The 25,297-nt window shown below is 43.8% G+C and overlaps 2 protein-coding genes across 3 annotated transcripts in view; one reads left to right on the forward strand and one right to left on the reverse strand.

Moving 5' to 3' along the window:
• Positions 1 to 25,297, reverse strand: part of LOC127588084 (NEDD4 family-interacting protein 1-like) — a 193,581-nt gene that overhangs the window by 120,438 nt on the left and 47,846 nt on the right. The window lies entirely within an intron of this gene.
• spry4 (sprouty homolog 4 (Drosophila)) lies at positions 18,674 to 24,722 on the forward strand. The gene is made up of 2 exons (XM_052046623.1): positions 18,674 to 19,001; positions 20,874 to 24,722. The coding sequence occupies exon 2, from the start codon at positions 20,925 to 20,927 to the stop codon at positions 22,044 to 22,046; it is 1,122 nt and encodes a 373-aa protein (XP_051902583.1). The 5' UTR covers positions 18,674 to 19,001; positions 20,874 to 20,924; the 3' UTR covers positions 22,047 to 24,722.

The following is a 25,297-nucleotide window of genomic DNA, read 5'->3' on the forward strand; positions in this document are numbered from 1 at the left end:
GAAAACCTCGAAAGTCAGATCACTTGCGCGAGTCAGGTTTTTGTATATAAAAGATTAATGTATTGACTTACAAATAAATATTCACCTCGCCTATTCAACAATATAAGGAGGTCAATATTTTTTGAAAGCCCTCACAGGATGATGCAGTGGACATGGACTCAAGACACAGCATATAGTCAGTATATGACACGCATAAGCAGGATCATGTGCTGCTGTGGGCTGCAGGGATACGTATAAGTGGTGGCTGACAGCCCACAGGAGCTGTAGCTCATCCCAAGGAGACAATAATGATATCTCCATTGACGCACATCAGTTCTGACACAGCTCACACCGTGCCTGGAAGCATGGCGGAATAATTCGCCAGACGACGTCTGACTACGACGTACGGCGAGTTTCCTTTATTTCCTGCCTTCCGTCCCCGTTTACCTCGCTGTCTTTTTCTCCATATGGCAGCCATTTGTCTGGAGGAGGTCTGTCAGACATAAATAATAGCTTATGAAAAAACAGGGCGAAGACTGACGGACGGGGGTGGGGGGTGATCTTCCTGAGGGACAGGGGTGTTCTCCAGAGGCCCGGTGTCCTTCGCTGGACATAAAGTGAGATGGCAAAGGGGCGGATGGTAGCAAGGATCCCGCAAAATTGCAGCACTTATCTATTTTGCCTTTCACAAAGAACCCAGACAAGGTGGAATTTTGCATCACCAGCATCCGGTGTCAAGTCCAGTGGTACCCTGACTTGGCGAGTTTGATTTATTCCAAGATCACTCTATTTACACATCAATTCAACGACGATCAAATCTCTATTCCCTATTGAGATGAAGTGACATTCCATTGCTCCATTACAGCAAGGAAAATCCATATTTTTGGAAACAACAAAATAAAATTAAGTCCAGGTGCCACTTGTATTTATTTACAGTTTATTTATTTATATTTCTCAACAGAAAGACGTTTTTTTGTGACTCAGGTAAGCCGCCCTAAAAATTTGAAAAAAGTCGAATTGAGTTGGAAAATTCTGACTGCCTTCCAAAAACGGTAACATTTCGAGGACTAGCTGAAATTGAAAGAGTCTTCATTAAAGAACTCCAATGAAGCCGGATGGCATAAAAAATAATCAACCCGGGCGCGTCAAGTCCTTGTGTGAAAAACTTTCCAAAATGGACAGCTAAGGATCTGTCCTGATCTTCAAAAATTGTGAATGATGGATGATCTCTTTAAATCACAACATTTGAAGTCATACTTTGAAAAGGAGTCAGTCCTTCCATCACTTTTTACTGTCCTGAGCATTGACGGTCATGTTGCACTTTTTGATGAATGAAGTGGCCAGGAAGGCAGGAAGAGCCTGGAGAGGAACGGCAGACTAAATGGAAGAACAGAGCGGGACGAGTGGAAAGCAGAAGGAAAGAACAAAAGAAACACATGAAGAAGTATCTTCTCAAGTTTGTGTACGCTGATTTTCATCTGAAACCAATTTGTTCCAAACAACACCGACTTTTAAAAAAACATCTGCGCTTTTTTTTTCCCCCTTTTGTCCATCCATTCATGTGTCAACCTCTGCACATCTCTGCGTGCCGCCGTGTGCGCTGCATGCAAGCGTGTGTGTGTGTGTGTGTGTGCGCGCGCACGCAAGCATCGTGATTAACATTCGCCCCAATTCGCTGAGGGACACGCATTCTAAGCCCTTCCTTCCTGCTCCGAGTGGAATTCTCATTAGCTGATAACTACTTTTCAAGAGACCGCTGCATTCCTCCGCTGGATACCAGGGGCCTTGCTTGCAGGACCCCATAAAACACACACACACACACACGCGCGCACACAAGCATCAGAGCGCTGACAGGCAGCGATACAAATGGATTCAGATGCACTTTGCGCAACTTGTAAATGCAATTTGAGACTTTTTTTTCCCTCTGACTTTTGGGAGTTTTGTGGTTCTTCAGTTAGAAGTGCTTTGGTCAACGGGCCCAAAAAGTCATAAATGATGTCGATTCGCCTAAAGTTAAAAGTTATATGAAAGATTATTAAGAGTCTAACTTTGAGATGAATTGTTCAATTTTCTGCAGTTCCTGAGTACCACTTTCGCTAAGCCTTTTCGACCGACGTTGGCTGAGCTACGTTTACTTTATGATCCTGGCAGCCGCGGTAGTCCCGATTCATATCGTTGTGAGACAAAGTGAGGGGATGGGATGTGCAAACGTGACAAGGAGCGTGCGCACTGTGAAGTGAGAATGTGAATAACGGGACTCCTTAAGATGCATTGGTAAAAGGGAAGAATGAATAAAATAGCAGTTGACAGAAAACGAATGGGGCGGCCTGGTAGTCCAGTGGTTAGCACGTCGGCTTCACAGTGCAGAGGTTCGATTCCAGCTCCGGCCTCCCTCTGTGGAGTTTGCATGTTCTCCCCGGGCCTGCGTGGGTTTTCTCCGGGTGCTCCGGTTTCCTCCCACATTCCGAAAACATGCGTGGCAGGCTAATTGAACACTCTTAATTGTCCCTAGGTGTGAGTGTGAGCGCGGATGGTTGTTCGTCTCTGTGTGCCCTGTGATCGGCTAGCAACCGATTCAGGGTGTCCCCCGCCTACTGCCCGAAGACGGCTGGGATAGGCTCCAGCACCCCCCGCGACCCTAGTGAGGATCAAGCGGCTCGGAATATGAATGAGTGAATGAAAGAAAACGAATGTTAACGAACATTTACAATTTTTTCGCGCCGCAAGTCAACTTTTTTAGGTGTTTTTTTTTTTTGTGGCGCCAATTCCGAATATGCCCTCATTATTTCACGAGCACATCAAGGTGTTCGCAAGACTCTGACCGTCCATCCATTTTTCAAAATGCTTATCCTCACGAGGGTTGTATGTAATATAGAAACATTTGTAATAATATTTATGAATGAAGGGTTCGGTGGAGCAACAGGTGGATTTTTTTTTACGTTTTAGCTATAAATGACAAAACCAAAAAAAAAAATGTAATTCATCGGCGTCAAAAATACATTGAGGGACATATAAACCCATTTCTCATTCAAATTTGCTGCCGACCAGGTTTATTGAGCAGCAGTATGAACACCCCCCCCCCCCGCAAAAAAATAGTATAATCTATGGAACCAGCTAAGCGTGGCTCAACATTTTGAGACGTGACATTCTTTGTCATCTCCAGCACACCCCATTGGCTTTCCTCTCGTCTTGACTTTTCTATAAGGGCTGGAGAAGACCTCGCTGCGTAAAAACGCTATTGAGAGTTCAGAGGAAGTGAAGAAATGTGCAAAGCTGTCAATGGTCACAAGAGGGGGGAGGGAGAAAAAAAAAAGCACACCGCAATTGGAAGTGAGTTGGGATGTGGATGCATGTGTCCCCCGGTGTCCATGTGCAAAAAGGTGACGTGTGAGAGATTAGTCAACGAATGAGCATCTGGGTCATATTCTTCTTCCTGTGCATGTGTCGAGTCACCTCCGGGCCACACCATCTGCCTTTGCGCTCTCGCCCGCTCGCCTCCCTCCGCAAGGTCGGAATCCTCCAACAAACTGTCACGCTTCCATCGCGCTCCCATGAACACATGGAAATATGATTATTTTCTCTACTAATATACAATCACGGTCCTGCTCGTTATTACAGAGACTGATGAAGGCATTCTGCTGTATTTTTCTTCAACAAACCATGTGACTGATCAATGATTTCTGAAGAAAACCATCCGGACACACTTAGGATGAATTAATAGCCTAAACAGTAAGGATTTTATTGACCGTAACTGTCATGTCTTCGGATAAAACCTTCATGGCAAGAATAAGTGTTAGCATCTGCAATTTCTCAAGCAATGACAGAAAATGTAAGATTTATGTCCGGGCTCTCCCCCAGATAGGGCGAGAGGCTCCGTCAAGACTCAGAGTCGAGCCACAGCTCCTCCACATTGAGAGGAGCCAGATGAAGTGGCTGGGTCATCTGATTGGGATGCCTCCTGGACGCCTCTCTGAGGAGGTGTTTCGGGCACGTCCCACCGACGTGGCCATAATCCAGCCTCGATTATGGCCTGGGAACACCTTGGGATTGCCTTGGAAGAATTGGAAGAAGTGGCTGGGGAGCGGGAGGTCTGGGCTTCCCTGCTGATAAGCGGTGGATCGTGTGTCTTTTTTTTTCCCCTGCTGAGTTCTGATTTGTTTAGTTCAAATGGGTTGAATAGTTAAACCATGTCTGTGTATGAACCGTTTTAGCTATCAACTGCGGTAATTGAAATCATTTTGGAGGTTTCACTGTAACTTTTTGTAATATTCCCTACCAAAGTGTTGTGGGGGTCAGTCAGTTTGTCTGCGCTTGCTTGCATCTACCTGCGATGGTGTCCAAGGATTGCACGGTGGTGTAATGGGCCGGCGTTACCACCCACTTAGCCCTCAGTCAACTCATTTGTCTGGCTCCTTTCCCTCTGCATGAACACTTCCTCTCAGCCTGTAAAATGATCACCGGACGACTGCTTGATTTGCCTCTGCGCTTTGCTTTCCACTCATCTACTCTGCTGCTATTTCCACTTTTGCTTGAGCAGCTTCCGTTCCACCTCCGGCCCTTCTGACGTGTAACCTTAATTTGCCAGAATGGGAATCTTGGCCCTTCCTTGCCTTCAGTCAAGTCTTTGCAAATCGATGCCATTCCACAACGATTTCACTTGACCCGGGTGTTCTTTAGGACAACTTTTGACAGAGAGTCGCCGGTTAGGAAGCCCATATATAGCTTCTTGTGTAACCTTAATTTTGATTTCATAATGGCTAGTTTATTGACTCAATTGCAGACAGGGAGCCCTTTTGTTGGAGCACTGATTTGCAAAGTTTTTGCACACGAAGGCAGCGACACAATGGTGGAATGACTCATTCATGATAAAGTATTGCTGAAAATGAAATGTTACTGGTTTGTTGTTATATTTTGGGGTTGAATGTAAACTTAACTAAAACCTAAGAGAGGTTCTTTACCTGATGACCAGATAGGAACGGTCACATGGGCGCCGGCGGTTGCAGCCGTATGCTGCCATCCATATGCAGCCGTTCCCATCTCAAACACCAACATGACCAAACGTCATGATGTTCAAAACTTTCCAATTCTTTTGTTTCAACTTTTGTTAGCGAAGCGAAGTTAAATCAAAAACTATAGTCGTCTTCTGTGCCGTAGCAATGCATGTCCCTCGAGTCTCAGACTCGGAAAACAACGCACAAAACTTCGATCAGTTAAAGATGGAGTAGATACAAGACCTTACCAATTTTTCTTTTTTTTACATGCACTTTATGTTGCCACGAACCTGCTAATCTGATGGATAATGTTGAAGTATGCATACCAGGCCAGCAATTGGCAGTGTAACTTGTGATCAAATACCACCAGATGCTTATTATTGTGAATGCAGAATCCAAGTCAGATCGTTTTGTCTGGCAGGGACAGACAACTCGCTCTTATTGGTAGGCCAGACAGAATTTATTTGAAATACTTGATTGTCCGATATGTTTCCCATCACCATTGCCATTCAGTCCAATAAGTCATACAGTAACAAGTAACTGTGGACTCTGTCTTGCTGCTGTGCAGGAATTTTGGCTTTTGACTCCCTTAAGTCAATCTATAATGGAAAACGGTTTGCGGTTTGAGCCAGCACTCAAGATGATGTTTATAGAAGGAAGTGCACCTTCCATAATTTATGTATTAACTGGGAGTCTGTGTACAGTTCTGTCGTTTTCTTGGGAGAATTGGAAATGATCCGTCTTTGTCAATGAGTTGTCAAATGGATAAAAGTGCACATTTTGCAACTGCTCACCAAACCAAGCCATATCGGACATAGAGTGATGTACGCTATTGCTTGATGCAAACCCGACTTTTGGGGTTGTCACCAGTAGCAAGTCATTGTCCACAAAGACACAAAAAAAATGTTCTTTGGGTCCTAATCTGGTATTTTAAGTTTTGCCCAGTTCGGAGCCTCCACGAGACAGACCTGCGCCACTGGTACGATCCAGCTGGAGCGTTCGCGTTGAGCAAGCCGCTAATGACTTCAACAGAAAGAGCTTCAAACGCCCGCTACGCCGTTGCCAAAGTCAGGTTGGCAGATGTTCTGAGCTGCCTCTCAGACATTTGGCGTCTTTTGAGTAGATAAAGCATGCGGTGTTCTCTCTGTTGCACCATTGCCCGTTAACGATGGGATGTTCTGACGGTTAAGAGCTTCTGGACAAGGTTGCTTCAAGTCTTAGAAGCAAGAGAGCCCATTTTCGGGAAACCACCACACATGTTTACTCTGGGTCCGTATGTTGTGGTGTCACACCCTAACGCAAAGGCATGTCTCTGGCCACCTGTTGAACCTCGGAATCCGGCTGGCTCCCAACATCTGCTTTCTTTCAATACACTTGATCTGGGATGCGAGGGTTCATACGAAAGAATACAAAGCTTTGACACATTGGCGGAGAGTCAGACTGGCTTTTAACTTCTCGCTCTCCTGCCAAACTCAAAGGTGATGAGAAAAACTCATTCTCTTGAAGGAAGTATCCTCATCCCTCATTCTCAGCCACTTTCCAGTCTGGTTTATGAACATGCGAACTTGCCAAAATAAAATGGCATCGTATCTTGCAGGCAGACGGTCTGAGTGTCTTCTTCCTATGGATGCTTTTAGGCATAATGTCCCAGTTTCCCTGGAAGTCCATCGCCTTCTATTTCGCTCGGTCAAACGCTGCTTCAAAATAGCGATTCCAGACCGCGCTGCCGATGCTGCTTTTTCATCCAAGAGCACCGAGGAAAAGCTTCTGAACAGACACGAAAGTCGGGGCCCCCGGATGCACTTTTGTCTGTCCATCAAACAATTTCCTGCCACGACTACGACTGGTCTTTTATCATCCAACAATTCAATGATTTTGATGATGGTAATGACTTCAGCGGCGCAGTCTGGTGTGAAACAACAAACATTTGACTGAGGAGTCGCATCAATGGTGGAGACGCTCTGAGGCAATTTGTGCTGGCGGAAAACGCCACTGCTCCGTAGGCGGTGTCAAGTCATTTAGAAAAATGGGATTCGTATGTATATAATTTTTTTTTATCACAACCAGGGCCCACACAATGGCATAAAGTCACAGTTTCGTTCAAAAAAAAAATTCTGGTTCACATCTGTCGCAGAATTTTGCTGATTGATACCAACAGCAAAAGGGGAGTCTCATCTGGCGTGTACGGTTTACTCACTTTTTACACTGAGGCCATTACAGCGTGGGCTTGGGTTTCTTCTGACCAGTTCCAGCACAGAGAAGATCTTTGTTCCGTGAGCAATGAGACGCTCTTGGAAAAGAGGAACTCGGCTGTTCCCAGGATCTTTTTCACCTGCACCAGAGAACAACGAGGAGAAAGGGGAGTTGATCCAGAGGATCCAGTAGCCTAAACCGTGACGGAGAACGTCAGTGAAGTCATTAATAGATGACTGTTTGATGCTCATCGATGACATCCTTTCATTATCTGTCATTTGTCCTCTTAAGGTTCAGAGGTGAGTTGGACTAAGGCCTTCCGTTGACTTTTATGGTCGCGATGAATTGGAGCACAAAATATTGCATCTCAGCAATAGCCTGGCGACCAACCAGTCCTAGCCTAAAGTCAGCTGGGAAAAGTTCCACCTCACCCACGCAATCGAATCACGACAAATAATTGGATAAATAAAGTATTTTTTTTAATGTTCTGCCAGTTGAGTCAAATTATTTTGCCCAACAGTGATGCATTTCAATGTGCCTCAATGAGACACGGGTTTTCACTATTTCGCAGCCCTCTTGGCCAGCAACTGTAAATAATTTGGCTTTTATTTGAGCAACATTTTTAACCGTTATCTTCAATGAGGGAAATTGTACTGCAGCATTTGTCCAACAGTATCAACACATGGAGAACTGTGCGGAAGTCTTGAGGATGTGAAGTACACTGGAGGGACGAGCTCACTACATAAACATCATCATAAGGCCTGCTAAACCAGTTTGATCATCAACTTGTTTTCTTGCCATGCGCCACTTCCGCTTTTTGAACTTTCAAGTCCCATGTGGACAGTACTTGGGTGTGTGCGTGTGCGTCTAGAAGCATACAAGGCACTGGTACTAGTTAGAGTTCACGTTGGGTTAAGGTGGGGATTAGACTTAAGGCTTCAGGAAATGAATGGAACTCAATGTAATGTGCTCTGAAGTGATGTGATGGTAGGAACTTATCTGCGTGTGTGTGTGTGTGTGTGTGTGTGTGTCTTCTCAACAGGGTCTCCGAGGATGTAAATCACCCTGTCTGAAGTGATCACTGTGAAAACATCCTGTGTGCCTGCTGTGACACCACCAACACACACACACCTCGCTGTAATATGTGATGAGCTTGTTGAGTGAAGGGGAAAATAACAACCGACTACAGTACAACTTCCAAAGTGGGACACAATCCGTTCCTTGTTGACTTCCAAGTAGGTTTTTTTTCCAAGATACTTTCCTACAAATACAAAGAGGAGATCGACAATGTACAGGAAATCTAAAATAAAGTGAATTGACTCAATTTTGAAGACACCCAAAAAGCATTATGGACATTTTCATGCTATCGTACAATATTTTTGATCACATGACTTTTCATTGATGTTTAATTGGATTGCTCCTATTGTATTGAAAGGCATGACCTTTTCTGACAATATGTCAGTTCAGCACGGTAAGTTATATTTCTGCTTGTATTGGTATCATCACACATTGGTTCTTTGCTATTATAGTGCTGGCGTTGCCAGGAAAAAAAAGCCAAAGAAAAAGCAAAGCACTTGTGGAGTTCATTCTCAGATTTCGTGTGACTTGAATGGAAATAATTCTTATGGTGAATCACCGAATAAGCTCCATTTCTGTTCTGGCCACTGATACTTACATTATTAGTTTGCATCTTCTGGCACCTCAGAAACTCTTTTTCGGGCTGGGGTGGGAAGGGGGGGGGGGGGTAGGTTCCAACCGGCCTTTCAGAGTGTTGTTCCACTTGGTGGCTATAAATAACACAGGGACATCTGTGATAACACGCTATTGAAATCATGCAGATGAGTGTTATGCGGCGTTGCATGCAAGCTGCATGTTGGAGAGCTTGATGGGGTGTTGCAGTGGGGGGGGGGCTTATGTTTTCCAGACAGGATATCCACTACTTTAGCTCAGTGAACATCTAACATGAGTAAATGAAGTGCAATGCATTTTCTGTCACTTCTTTCTATTTTATTGTTATTATTATTACCAATACCAGTAATATGAAAGAGGAAAAATGTGATCGAACCGGCACAGTGATAGAAGCAAATGGGGCATCGTGGCAGCATGCCGTTGATGTAAAATCTTAAAGATGAAAGTATGTTTACATTTTTCTTAGGCTTATTTGTTTAGTTTCGAGACATCACCACCAAGGGATACCAGAGATGAAGCAGAATGTAAATGACAATGGAAGTCATGTGACCGTGATAGCAGGCGTGAAATGACTCACCTGTACCAGAAGAAACAGACCTCCTTCGACACCACACCCGCGCCATCTGTTAATGGGTGAAAACACAATGTTTTAGTTTTAAGATTTCTTTTCTTCTGGGAAATCAGTCAAGTTGTATTCAATTAAATTAAATTAAATTTTCTGTGAGATGCAAGTTAGCTAGCGTTCAGGAAGCGGAAGAGGATGAAAGAGCTGCAAGAAAAAGAGGTGAACCTTTTCGAACGGCCTGCATTATCAGGCCCTGGAGAGGCAAAGCAGCCCCACGCCATGTTAATCTCCAATTACAGTTCGTACGAGGTCTTGATGGTAGTGTCGTTTGTAATTTTTCCTCCCTCGCGTTCCTTTCAAGCAACTCAACGTTGGCTTCATACATCCACACGATAATGACTATCCAAGCGCTCTTTTGTAAACTTCGAACCGGCAGACATGTTTTTTGGAGACCGCCGTGGTTTCCTCTGTGGAGTCCTCCAATTACATCCTTGCTTGTTTTATGTTTCACTGCAGTTTTTAAAAAATCTAATATAAATCATCTCAGTGCTTTTGGACCAGTTTGAGGCTGTCACCAGTGTTCTGAATCTGAAGTAGTCAAGTGCTTTGATGGCCGCTGTCAAAGCACAGTCAAGTCACGGGTCAGTGGGTCACATAGCAACAGTTTGCAAAAGGCTATGCAGAATGGGAGAGAGAGTGCGGAAGAAAGAGAAGGAAAAAGCAGCAGTGTAGAAAAAGAAAAAGACAAATGCTTATCGCTTGACCGAATTCGTATCGGCGCCACCATCTCGGCCTGTCGCCACCTTGAGTGACACACATCAGGGTGTAAAGAGGAGGAAGCAGGGCAGGGGAGAGGGTGAGGGTGAGGAAGTGGGAGGCTAGAAACCTGTCTGGATACACCGCAGACTTGTTGAGTACTGTAGCTATGAACTACACAATGATCACTGACTGAACTAAAATAATAAAAAGTATGGTACATTGACATTAAAACAGAAATAATTTATGAGGAAAAAAAATAAGGTCAAGGGATAAATGTTAATCCTTTTGTCAACGGGACACGGTTCCAGCATTTTGACGATAGTGAGATACAATTAGTGAGAAAGCAAGGTAAAAATACCATCAGGATTGCGACTGCTAAGACATGAGCGGCCAACAAATTCTTCCTCACAGTAGTTATCATGTGCCTTTCGTCCCACCAAACACAAACAGCTTGCTTTGTCTGAATGCAAAGTGATGATAAAATAACTGAGTACAAGACGCCTTCCTTATAAAACCACAATGGAATGAATTGGTCAGTGAGTACCGGTAGTTGATGAAAGCCAATGTAATTTTTCCTGACAATCATTGAGCAATTAAGGAACTGCTAAACTACCAAGTCACTAAATAATACGCATCAACAAATAGATACAGAGATAAAAGCCCAAAAGAAAACAGGAAGCAGCCATTTTATCTTATCATCTGTTTACAATCCCCTTGTGAGATTCACCAGCTTTTGTTTCTTGACGTCTGCCGTTTATTTGCGATGACTCACCAATGTGTGCGTTGTCATCCAATCACGGCTCATTTCCACAGAAGGCAACACTTCCTGAGGTGAAAAGTCAATAATGGCAAAATATATATGTGTATAAAAAAAAACATGAAGGTTTGGCGAGCTATTGTGAGGGAAAGGGGTTGATAGGTAGTGGGGTGGGGGGCACGACAGTAGGTGGGTGGCTCGGCCATTGTGAGGGGTTAGGCTACTGTTAGCTAGCGGTGAGGACACTGGAGGTGAAGTAAGGGTGTGACTGACACTTAGATAGAGACAACTGGCAGGGGGTGACCAGGGGATAATGGTGACAGGATACGGGTGTGACGCATCGGGTGTGTGTGCTGCTAAAAGCAATGCATAGTCACGGTGTGTGTTTTTTCAGGTGTCCATTCACCCCCCACCCCAGTCTAAGTTGCAGGCCCTGGAGGAAGAGGTGGCAGCTCATTAGCTTGATCAAAGAGCTAACTTCCCCTCTCTGCTTTGACACACACACACAGGCATGCACACACATGCACGCACATACACACACACACACACACACACGCACACACACACGCGCGTAATGTTCACCTGGAAATGCCAAGGCTAATCTGCCTGATAGACAAAATGTGAGCGCCTCAATTAAAGGAAATGAAGGTGCGGATGTGATCAATGGCGGGCTGGAAAAAGGTGGAGGTCATTTGTCACCGCTTCAGGTCAGTAAAAGAAAAACAAAGGCAAAGTGAGACAATTTGAGCATCTAAAACAATTTTAAATAAGACTTATTTAAACTTAAAGTTAAAAAAACCTGCACTTGACGAATTAAAATAAAAATACAAAAAACCTTTAAAATTAAATCAACAAATTCAATAGTAACAAACAGGACATACATCGAAACAATTGTATGTATTCTCAATACAAATTAAAAATAAAACAATACAGACATAAATTCACATTTTTAAACCGATGTTAAAAATGAATCAAACTACAATTTTACACAAAAAGCGTCAATACTTGTGGAAAAAATTAAACCGACTGAAACAGAATCATCATATCATCACCAATAGATTTTGGGGAAAAATATTTTGAATACTTCAATGAGAGAATAACAATTTTGTAAAATCCTGTCAGGGAAGAATACATTGAATAACACTGTTTTACTACGCCCCGATGGGCCTCAACCTAAGGTACACCTCTACAATCCAATCTGACCGACACTGCTTTGTGAAATATTTACCATAAAAAATGTTTATGTGCACATAAACAACGAATAGATGCAGATTCTCTGACAGCATCAATAAAAAGTGAGTATTACTAGCCTTGTAAAACCGGTATTTTTGAAACAGCTCTTGTATTGGATCCCATTACGTGACGCTGGTGTTCCTAATAAAACGTCTGTGTCATGCATGGTAACGTGGGTAGTATTAGGAATAAATTTGACGAGTGCTTTTCATTGATAGAGCGGAGAACAAACGTCAACGTCACCAGAATACACAGTAATAATCGCTAATTGAGCTCCAAGAGCTAAAATGAATCATCCTAGTTGAGCGTTGTCATGTAAAAATAACCACGAGTCATTTATTGTCTGCTCTTTGCATATTGAATCAGGTCCTGATTCATATCCTGTAGTGGCCGGGGCTTGAGTTTGTTTTTTTTTTTTTTCTCATATGGAAACTGGCCACCTCATCGTCGATCACAACAAAAGAGTCAAGCGCTGAGTCAAAGGAGTCACGTTTGAGCCACATCCTCACAAGTCACTCTGTCCTTTTGTGATTAGCGTCAAAATGAGTGAACGCACGTGCAATGAAATCTTATTTCGGTTAGCTTTGTGGTGCTAACAAGCTGTTCTCATCTCAGCAGGCCTCATCCGTTTTTCAACTCTGCCCAACTGTATTTTATTCCTCACTGGTATAATTTGGCTTGTTTTCATTATGTGTGGATGGATAAATAGATAGATAGACAGGTTTCTCTCAGCTATTTTAAAGCTAATGCGAAATAGCATCTATGTTGAAGTGCTCTTATTCTTTACAGATTAAACACAAACACACGGAGACAGGCCAAAAAAACAGCACTGTCATATATTCTTTATCCTCTGCTTTTATAATGACTAACATCAGTGCTGCACTGATGAGTATTTCCATTAATTTTCATGGGAAAGGATGATTGGAGATTCAAGTGTTTTGAATTATAGGTGGTCACCAGAGTATGGAGTAAAAACACTATCTTGGCAAAACATGTCAATGCCCAAAAAGTCGGCAAGGAGTTTATTTAGAAACACGGATCGGCTTCTGATTATCAGAACACACTTGATTCCTCAGTGAAGTGTTTGACTCGTAATGGTGGGGAGTGATTGTGTTTGATGAGTATCCATTCGCCTCCATGCGCCACATACACACAGTGTAGTGTAGGTAGTCTGGGTCTACAAGTAGAAATTGTATTACGGTCTCTACAGGCCCCACCTTTTTTCCCTGCACACCCAGTATGATCCTTTTGCAAAAACACCATAATGCCACTGAAAACCAGACTGAAGACACACAGCTGCCCAATTGCACGAGACAGGGTCACTCCTTCAAAACAGGCTAATTTCAGCAGGATAAAAATCGGCTGTGAAAAGGATTCTGTAATTGTTGATCCTGACCTTTTTGACCAAAGAATATCACAGTCACATCAGAATTGTTTTATATGATGAAAAAAAGAAGAGAGGGTCTCCTTTTTCCATCATCGTAGCAAGCTAGCATTGCAGGCTAATGCTCACATGACCTCATGCTGTGTCCAACGACGCCAAATCCCTTTCGACTCTTTTCATCTGGAAATGTTCCATTCAAAGACGATTTCCCCCCACCCCCCACACTTCACGGTCTGAGTGGGGAAGCAGCCCTGCAGCCTGGGCAAAGAGGAGGAAAGTTGACCCCTGAACCTTTCTTCAGAGGAGTGCAGGACCCCGACTGCACTCCAACCCTAAGGGGGCAACAGATCGCTGAGGCGTGACGTGCCACGAGGGCCGTTGCCTCACGGGCTCTCGGCGATGCTCGCATTCTGCGCATTCCAAGTTTGTCGCATTCATTCGCAGGCAAATATCACCAATCCTAACCATACGATATAGGACATTTTTGCACGAAACTGCTTCGTTTGACACATTGATTAGTTTTATAGTTTGCTTTGCGGCCTGTTTGGTTGTACTTTTTCTATTTATGTATTTTTACGTGCGATAATTCACAAGCGAAAGATTCAAGATTTGTCATTGGGGGCACTGTACGGTATTCTATAAAGTATTTATTTAGTGAACTAATGTTAACTGCTTCATATTCACAAAATCCCATTGTGTTGCATTCAGAGCAGGCCAGAAGACTTCCGAGTCTTTTATTTTGATGGATGTGGACACTCAGACCCCAGTTACACATCTCTACTAAATCCAGAGCGTGCACACATATACACACACACACACACACACACACACACACACACACAGTTCCCGAGCAGGCAGGCCGCAAAGGAAGGAAGTCAATATTTGAGGAGTTAAAGCTACCTAGCCTCGAAATACGCCTCTTTTACTGTGGGCAAACTAAAGACTTTACTCCAGTGATGCTTTTAGTTTAATCCCACTCTGTACTCATGTCAGTTACAACCAGTCACAAACAATAAACAGAAAATGTTTATTTGGGGGGGTGGGTGGGTGCTGTTTGCAAATTCACCTTCTTAAAATAACATCCATGGAATGCCTTTTTTTTTTTTACCCAGAAAAGACGAAAACAGAACCAAATATGGATGACATGTATTAATAATTTGATTTCAGGGAGGGAAGTGATGATGTTCATTTCTGTTTAACAAAGGATGGAGACGATTTTAGGAGAGGGGACCAGCATCGTGAGGAGGAAAAAAAAGTCCAGTTATGACTTGGGACAATATTTTAAGGTAATAGATTTTATATGAAATCATATGTACTTTAAACACTATTTTAACTACATTTTGAAAGCGTCATGTTGACCTACAGTGTCACAGGAGGGTTTAACTAATGACTTTATACTCACATTTGGCTTACAGCCATTGTCGACACCAAGTCCACCTAAAGCGTCAGAACTGGTCGGATTTCCAAAAACATTCTCAGCTCAAAAGCTCCACCCCAAAATAACGTCACCCAATGTCAGGATTCAACCATGATGATAAATAAATGACTTTGTGTAACAATCTGAGAAAGTGACACTGGATGCGTCATGGGGGCTGGCTGGAGCAAGAACTACTGCAATAGAGATAAGGTCAGCATTCAAGAGAAGGTAGAACAGAATTGCTAAATGTTCCTTTACCATGCAAATATTTACAGGAAGCAAGCTAAGCCAACTTGCAAACTCAGGGTCAGTAAATAAAGTGATCTTTTTTTGTGTTTGTGTGTGCAAGTGGCACTGGCGAGCGTTCATTTATGTATTTATTCAAAACACTCCTGTGTTTTTTAATTGCTAGTTTTGTGCGGAACATGGTGTGCTTTAAACTCAGACAGACATTTCAAATTACTTTTTTCGGAGTACAGTTCGCGGGATTTATTTGACAGAGGAACCAGGGCTCACCAGATTGCGAGAAACCGACAATTTTTGTTGTGCTCAACGGCACACCTGCGCACTGGTCCTCAAAATGAAATCCGGTGACTCTTGGCGGTCCACCATTGGTAACTGGGTGATGTGCAATTAAAAATTATGCAAAATCTGCTTGTCTAAATACAAGAACCAGCGCCCCGGTAAAATTAAAACAATTACCGGTACTCCTCCCTACCTTAGCTACGGACAATTAAAAGCATAACAAACAGAAAAAAAAACCAGTGAAAACAAGTCTCACCTTGACAAGGACTGCACTTTTTGTACTTCAAAGTCTCTGGATTATGGAGTACCTGCACTTGATTTGTACAATGATTGTTTTGAAAAAGTTTCTAAAATATTTTTTGTCAAATGTTTACAACAAAATACTTTTTTAAAAATCTTACACACAGGAAATACACCCAAAAAAAGACCAAAAAACTAATACTAAATCTAATAAAAACTCAACTAAAATGATACTGATAAACTGCTGCAACCCGGAGTGAAATGCAGTTTACAAAGCTTTAACGGTCATAAGATGCGTATTGAAGAGTGCGCCAAAGGGGGAGGACACCGATAACCTGCCACAAGAGGTTTTTGATGTCAACTGTGAACTGCAATGCAGTCATTTGCATTCAAAGCACTGTCACGTAACGTGTGCACACAAACACACACCGGAGGAAATTACCTGCTTATTGTTTGAAAGAGGCTGACAAAAATTTGTGAAATACAAAGTACCGGTAACCGAGAGACATAAGAGATGTAATTAGATTAGTCAGACTCGTCATGTAACACACTGTTAATGCTTCCTCACTAATAACTTTTGGTATGCAAGTAAAGCAAATGTCACCTTAGACCAGGGGCTTCTCAAAGGCACGCAAGCCCAGCTCAGTTCTGTTGTATTTAACCGTTGAGTACAATGAACTGGCGTTCAACCTTGAAAAACGCTTTGTTCTTAAACTTTAATCCGGATACAACTTGATAGTAATGTTTTGAAAGTAGACAAACATTAAGTTATTTTCTGTTCAAGTACTTGGAATGTTACTCAAGTACCACTTTCAGGTACTATACACAAGACTGGTATTCGTGTAGTTCAAACTGGGTGGGGTGTTGTTATGTTGTTGCCTCAGTTGAATTCGAGACAAAAATAAATAAATAAATCCACGTCATACAAAATATGTTCCAGAAGCAGATGGAGCTGTCCGTTATGGCTTCGTGGTGAGCAGATGTGGCCGGAAGGAAGGCTGAAAGTGGTCGGGTTGGGGGGCGTCTTGGGATCAGATGGGATGGAATGGGGAAGGGACGGAATCCGGGGGAGATCGACCCCAGAGAGATACAGAGGCCTTTCCCCCATGCGTGCATAGTGCGCCTGAATGATCGCGCCAACAAGACATCAACACTGAAACGAGCACTCCATGTCGAGTCATGTTGGACATGCAGCTGCACTGCTCGAATGAGGTCACATTTGCCGCATATGCACCCTTTCTGCATTCTCTATTTTCGATCTCTGGAGATTATCGAACAATAATCACATGTTAACACTTCCTTCATTTTCCCACATGTGTTTGGGTGATTTTGTTAGAGTCCAGTGAAATCAAGTTTGAACTTTGACCTCATTCCAAAAGGGACGTGTGGTGCAAACGAACACCGTATCTTCAATGACGCATTGTGAACGGGGCTGCCTTCAGCTGCAACTGGTCAGTCTTGCGAGGACTTATCATAACGTCCAATTCGCAGTCGTATCTATAATATATATTCAAGCCGCTTCGTTATCCATTAAAAATAATAATAATGGGATTACAACCTTAATTGCCTCATTAATCAAGTCTATGTATTCATCTACCAGACACCCGGCATTCCATCTCAACAACCATTTTTGTATCAAATCACACTTTTAGTTACATAAAACAAATCAACAAGGCTTGACATTTCAATGGGGTTTGATTGCTTCTGTCTGTAAACTGCCATGGAAGGCCTACATTGATCCATGCACAAATAATGCACTTCCTCTTTCCAAGTGTCTTTGTCCAAAAGGCAATAATCCCAATTTGGAGGTGTTGTCGTTGCCATGGTGATGTATTCAAACCCTTAATAGGGGCAACCTTTGGCTGGTTAAAAGCCCCTATCTGAAGGAGTGAGTCGGGAAGGGAGGGCAGCAAGGGGTGTGGGTGGTGGTGGGCAGCAGCAAACACACACACACACACACACACACACACACACTAGGATGTCAAAGAGAAAAGAAATTCACACTCATTTCCTGCGTGTGGTTTCGGTACAAATCAACAACATCCTGTCCTTTTGTGAATCCTGCCTGCCCTCATGCTGGTTTGCCCTCCCCAACATCACCACCACCGCCCACCCCCCCCATCCCCAAACACACACACACACACACCATCTCTAATAAGGGTAGCAGCCATCTCCTCCTCCCCCTCCTTGTGTGCGTGTTTCTTCACACTAGAAGTACATACACCTCATGTTGCACAGGAAGGAAACTTTATAGTGTTGTTTGTCCAGGTTCCTAAAAGACACCGTGTACTGACATAGCATGAACCTATACTGTGCATTATATAACCTAATGCCACCTAAAATCCAACAATGAAATTGAACATCATCCCTCCAACCGTTTATCTGGAAATAGCGTGTACAACATACGCAACGGCGGACCCTGCGTATCACCTCATTTTTAAGATGAGATTAATTTACCACAAGGAGACAATAAACATCAAGAAAATAGCCATTTCGGATGGTCGTTATGGACATTTAGAGCCCGTTTAAAATGGTCTGCTATTGAGCTAACGATCATCGCAGATGCAAGGAAGAAAGCAAAAGCCTGCCGCTTTATGCGGAGATAAATGAATTAGAGGAATAAAGGCGTTCATGTAAATTAGACCTGACATTCCCCTTGTGACGACACAAAAAAACCCAAAACAAAAAAAAAACACCCCCTGCCTTCCTCTCTCTCATCTCATTCACCATTCCTCCCCATTCACATTGCAAAAAAAAATAAAACTTGACTTGACGCATGCGCAGCACCACCCGGAATCCTCCCCATTCATAAAAATGCAACCTCCCGAGTCCCAGTCCCTCCCATTCATAAAAAAAGAGAAAAAAAACGACCGAGGCAACTGCGCTGCACCCCCTCCTCAGCCCTAACCCCCTCCTCTTCCTCCCTAACCCTCCCATTCATAAAAACTCAGCCCACCCCCTCCTCTCCTCCTCCCCTTCTTCCTTTTTTTCCTCCTCCCGAGGAGGTTGCAACATCACATCCAAAAGCTGCGCGTCCACAACCGCAGTCGCCTTTTTACGCACCAGCAGGCTCGGAGGAGAGCACGACAGATCGCGTCTTCTCTCCACAACCCCCCGCCCCCCTCATATTTTTAAATCCTTGCGTTTTCCCTTCCATCCAGTTGGACTACTTAACACTGCTATTGGAGCTATACTCGCCGCACGCAGCCGATTGGGAATAATCGACGTGTTGCGCAACGACGAGATGACATTTTTACCCTGAGAGCACCGTAAGTACTCTTGGTTCAACGTGGATGTGTTTAAAACGAAATCAAATAATCATTACGGTTTGCACTGAAGGAGAATCGTGAAAATTTTGCAACAAGCTCGAGTCGTGTTTGCACTCGGAGTCAATATTTAACCAGCGCCAAGCAAAGTTGAGGGCAGAGGAAGGCGAACTTATGACGTTTAATGTGTGAGGAGGAGGGGGGGGAGATGACAGCATATTGCTTATTTCGTGTGATTGGGTTTTTTTCTGCTATTGATCTGACTGAAATCTTATTTTAAAACAAGTATGACAGGTGTCCCCCCCCCCCGCCCCACCACCCCGTTTCTCACCAACATCCACAAATCGTTATCAAATGCATGCCAATAAGCAATCAATAAATAATAAAAAGCGAGAGAAAATAGATTCGCGGGTCATTTTGTGGGGGGGGGGGGCAATCTGGCTACCCAACCTGGCAACATTTAAATGCAGCCGTGCGCCATTTCCTTCCCATCAAGGTTAACCCGTGCCCGTTGTTATTTGCATACATCACGTGTTACAAAGCCCATATAAACACGCTATTTTATAGAGATAGAGCGTCCGCCTCCGGGTTTTATGACTCAGTCCATTCACATATCGAAGGGAAGGGAGAGAATGGTTGGGGGGGGGGGGGCGTGCACTCGCACACACACGCACGCAAGTACCTAAAGCTCATGCACGCACAGTTCCGGCTTATAATGATCCCGATTGGATCACAAGCGTGTGTCGGTGCCAGCGGTGCAACAACAGGTTTGTCAAACAGGATTTTGCACATTCTTTAGAAATGAGTACCGGTAAATCAAAAACAAACAAACAAAAAAAAACAACAACAACAACCGTGCACATGCGCACGTTTTTATTCCATGTCTTGGCTATGGAAATAGCTTGGAGCGATAAGAAAAAAAAATCAGGTTTTTAGACGGTGAGCACGTCACGTTGGATGCGAGGTTGCTAAAAGAGAGCGAGAGAGAGAGAGAGAGAAAGAGAGAATCGTCATGACTGCAGCGCTTTGAGTCATGCTTGCAACTGCCAGTGCAGCCAAGCAGCGTTCATTCACAAAAAACGACGCGACAACCCAACAATACGAAGAATCATTCACAATTTGGGCAAACAAACAATACCCGTTCAAATGAAGGGTCGCTGACGCGAAGATACAAAAATAAGTCGTTTTCCTCTTTATTTTCCATCTTTTTTCATTCTTTGCACCAAGGAAGGAGGGGGGGGGGTATTTCGACACGCAAGTCCAATTATGTGGTGCTGTCTCCTCTTTAGCAGCCAGGCAAAAAGAAAAAATAACCGACATCAAATTCATATCAAGCGTTAGAAACTGCCAGAAGGAGGTGTGCGCCGCGCCATCGTTGTCGTGTCTGGGGGGTGGGGGGGTTGGTCATTTCTTTTTTAACTAGGTGATTCATTCATACAGTATAAACTGATAAAAATGCTGGTGAATGCTCAGAGGTGCGACGGAAATGAGAGGAAGTAATTTAGGGGGGAAACGCTATAAGTACATCATAGCGTAGAAAGGAATCCCCATACATCATGCAAATATGCCCTCTAGTGAGTTTGAATAGCCTACGGATGACAGAAGAATAATCGTATTTGACACGGTGTTATTTAATGTAGGTTCCGGTGAACAAAAGTGCTCAATTGCAGCTACGCGATCAACAGCAATCATGCGCTTGAACGCAAGGACAAAGCGCGGGGGGTCCTTGGTTTATGATTTAGTCCCATTTCAATAACACAGATGTAATTTGGGATTGAGTCTGAAAACGCTCTAGTCAGATTACAAACCAAGAAATTTCAAAGGAGACTGTAAACCGGATGCCCGAGGTCTTCACTGTCCTTTCTTTCATTGTAGTTGGGCTAATTGCTGCTTTAGAGTGACGACGTGCCAGGTACCAACCGACACATGGAGTCCAGGGTTCCTCAGCACATCCCGGGAGTGTCGTCCTCCATCGTAGCCCAGCCTTTGCTGGACAGCCGAGTGCCCTACGGCCGCCTGCAGCACCCCGTCACCATCTACCCCATCGATCAGATCAAGTCCTCGCACGTGGAGAACGACTACATCGACAGCCCCGCCGTCGTCTCTCAGCAGCCGCCGAGTCAGAAGGCGGGGAACAGACGGCTCAACTGGGCCGGTCCCAACCAAGACGGGTTCGTGGGGGCCAACCACAACAACCATCACAATCACCAGCACCACCACCACCACCACCACGGCCGGTGCGAGCCTCACCACGACACCACCACACACCCATGGATCTCCTTCAGCGGGAGACCCAGCTCGATCAGCAGCAGTAGCAGCACGTCGTCGGACCAGAGGCTGCTGGATCACGCCGCGCCTACCCCCACCGTGGACCACCACCCGAACCCGCACCCCCACCAGGGCCTCATCAACACAATCACGACTCGAACTCCAGGCTGCTTGGTTTCCTCGGAACCTAAAGCCCTCACTTCCTCTTCTTCCACTTTCTCCTGTACCTCCTCCTCTAAATCGCCGGACCTCAAGTCTGGGAAACTGCCCACGGGGAGCCAGCAGGGGTCGGCCGTGATCCCGTCCTCCCCGGCAGAGAAGAAACACCTCCTCCTCTGCGAACACTGCGGCAAGTGCCGATGCACCGAGTGCACCCTTCCCCGGACCCTGCCCGCCTGCTGGGTCTGCAACCAGGAGTGCCTGTGCTCCGCTCAGAGCCTGGTGGATGCGGCCACCTGCATGTGCCTGGTCAAGGGGATCTTCTACCACTGCACCGAGGACGAGGACGACGAGGGCTCCTGTGCCGACAAGCCGTGCTCATGCTCGCAGGCCAATTGCTGCGCGCGCTGGTCCTTCATGGCCGCCCTCTCCGTCGTCCTTCCCTGTCTGGTGTGCTACCTGCCAGCCACGGGCCTGGCCAAACTGGGACAGAAGTGCTACGACAATGTCAGCAGGCCCGGCTGCCGGTGCAAGAACTTGCAGGGCGGTGACCCGGCGTGTAAAAATGGAGGCGTGGAAGCGAAAGCGGGAACACTTGAGAAGCAGCAGCAGGGGTCCTGATACCAGGACATCCTGTCTGCCGTTGGCCTTGCTTAAAAACAAACTGGACAGCACCACAGTACATGTTCAATCTCTAGGGACTCCTTAACCAACCCCATTAATCTGCTGGAAGATGACTCGTGTAAAACAAAAAGGTACTTAAATAGCTTCTCGACCTGTTTTTGAAAGGTTTGATGATTAAAGATCAGAGTGTTGGCTGCTAGGAAGAGTCGACAAGCGACACCCTCGGACCGACCGCAGTTTGGGTTGTTTTGCGAGGACAACCAAAGGCACATTGTACCCTCAGCTAACTTTGTAACTAACCATAAGATGACCGTGGGATACGATATATTCATAGAGGCTAAATTATGGAGATAAATATCTATATACAGCCCTTCCCTGACCCCAAAAGCACAGCCTAGTGTCCCGCTTTGAACACCAACAGTTGAAATGTGCTAGCTTGGTAATGCTAGTATTTCTTATATTGCCACAGATTGTCATTTAAAATTCCCCTCAATGTCTTGAAAAGCAACATAATCGTAATTTTTCAGAAAGCGAGACTGACACCGTCAACTCAGCCTTCAGGCTGACCCTGGATCAGTTCAGAGGCGGCTAATGGATAATCGCTAAAGTATCGTGGACCCAAACCTCAGGGACTGTCCTCTAAAGCTTTAGAACTTGTGCTGCATTCAAGATGGGAAGTCGCCAATATGCCCTTCGCAGCTTTGACGTCAGAGTCAAACAGAAAAAAAATTAAATAAATAAACAATGATTAACTACTACCAAACAATTTAAGCGCAAAAGAAGTTGTGTTATGAGTGTAGGATGCCAGATTGTTGCTTACAGTATCTGTGAAGTTGAGTTCGGAGATGTTACTCCCTACTATGAGTGGCGTGGCGCGATTGTACAAGAAACGTCTGACTTTCCACTTCTCTTGAATGTAGCATATGAGTTGCTAAGCTAAAAGCTACTTCCTGTTTGCTCTGAAAAATGTGCAAAAGGAAAAGATGGTAGGCAGAACGGCAGTAGCTAATAATTGTAAAAGTAAGAAAAACAGAAATGTGCTATCCATGGGAAGGGGGCGGGATTAAAGACAGTTTTCGGTCAAGAAGAAAAAAAAAAATTAAACCCGCCACTTGCACAACGCTGTTTTGTTTTTTTTCTTAGGTGGAAGCTAACCCCCTTTTAAAGAACGTTCTAAAGCACATTACGAACCACCTCAGCTGTTCTGAGGTATGTGCGCTACTTTTAGCGCGGCCCGGGTGTCTTCATCGTCATTAGTGCCGCATAGCGTTCTCTTTTAAAGTCTATTTTTGTGGCTTGCATGAGGACTTTTTTTTTCTTTTTGCCAAAGGAAGCGAACGTATGGTAGCATGTCATCGCTGTCCGCGGTAATCACCCCAGTGGTTATGCACTAACGGGGAGGGGAGGATGATGACACCCATTTCTCCCCCAAAAAATGAAAGAAAATAATTTTAAAAAGCATGCTGCCCTTTAAGACTGAAGGCCTTTTGTGTTTTGGGCATAAAGGAATATTTGGTCTTTGTTTCTCCATTTTCACAGTAGACTGCTAAACTCTTTTGCTCACTATTGTCTTGTTGCACAAAGCTGCTTACACACTGTCCATCGAATGTACGTGGCAATATAAAAAAGAAAAAAAAAAGAAAAAAATCTGTTTCGAAAAAGGTGCCAAAATTGGAGAACAGCGGCGGAGCGTGTGGACGAAAAATCACAGACGATAATGTTTAGTAATAGAAGCTATGCAGGTGAACGAGTTATTTGCTGTAAATAGTTTCACGTTTGTGTTGTTTAGAGGAGAAGACTTTTAAATGTCCTTGAAAGGTTGCATGGTACACTATAACTACGACTAATTACAAAATACATAGAGAATATATTAGTTATCTATTTTGAGGCTAAGGGAGCAAAAACAGAGATTTGAGGATTTGTGTGAGAGGAAGCACTTGAATTGGAAAAAGTGTGCCCTGCAATAAAATATTTTATTTGACTTGTATTTTTTTTTATATTGGGAAAAACTCCTGCTGTTGATGCCCTCCGTGGCTCTTTAGCAGACAAAGGCTAAGCTAACTCCCTCGCCTGTGGATTTGTGGAGTGCACAGAGGGAACACAATCCACCCGTGTCTGGATTGACTCATTTCCTGCTGCTTCCCCTTCTTTTCAGTCTTGATTGACAAACACAGCTGCTCTGCATGCATTTGTGCCACAGCTCAAGGTTGTGTTGTTGCCACCTGTTTTGCCTGTCTTTCCCAACTGTCTGCCTTTTGAAAGCTGCCTCGCTTTTACATTACCGGTATATATTTTACATAGAGTAAATCGTGAAAATGATGACACTATTATTATTATTCATTTTTTTTCCTCGGATGCTACACCGCCATCACCCTCTCCACCTGTGTCGCTCACTTTGGGGCCAATTATACTGATTATGCCTTTGCAACAGCAATGTTTGGGGGAGCGAAGAAGTCAGTGCTTTTTTTTTTGTTGTTGTTGTTTTTTTGTGTTTAGATATAACAAATGAGGAAAAAAAAGCTCTCATATAAAAGTTTTCCCTTTATAGATATATTTATTTTGAAGTTCTATTTTATATAGTATTTATTTAGATGCCAACTTTCTGTTTGTGAAGAAAGCTTATGTTGCAATGGAATGTACATTGACAATGGAAATATATATTGTTAAATACAACAGGCTGTTGTTTTGCCTCTTTTGTCGACTGTTGTGCAGAACACAAAACGCAAACATACACGATAGGGGCAATATACTTGAAAAACTAGCATTTGAAAAATATTTATAAATTTGACTTAAATCAAACATTTACGTTGTACTAATGGATAGAGTAACTAACAAAGAAAAACTAGTTCCCTAAACAAGATAAGCCAAGTTGCTAACGAAAAAAGACATTTTTCTTAGTTTACAGGATAACTAGCTTAGAAAACCTGTTAAATGAGATAGGCTAAGTACAGTAGCTATGGAAGGTAGCTACAGTTCTTACAATTACAATTTAAACACCAATCTTCACATTGTACCAATAGATTGACACCCTAACTAACCCTAGGGTGGTTAGAAAAGAAGCTTAGGCCGACTAATGGCGATACATTGCTACCTTATACTGTAAGCCGATAAATACGTGAACTTAATACCAAAGAAAATGGCATTTAAAGCTAAGTATGGATCAACAGATATTTTTTGCTAAAAAAAAACAACATCTTGCTCACAGAAATAAGCAAATCAGAAAAAGACAATTTCACAAGTTACGCAGC

Source organism: Hippocampus zosterae, chromosome 16 (genome assembly GCF_025434085.1).
Source record: "Hippocampus zosterae strain Florida chromosome 16, ASM2543408v3, whole genome shotgun sequence".
NCBI lineage: Eukaryota > Metazoa > Chordata > Actinopteri > Syngnathiformes > Syngnathidae > Hippocampus > Hippocampus zosterae.

What these genes read in the sequence shown, in the direction of transcription:
- spry4 (XM_052046623.1), top strand. Translation starts at nt 20,925, where the DNA reads ATGGAGTCCAGGGTTCCTCAGCACATCCCGGGAGTGTCGTCCTCCATC.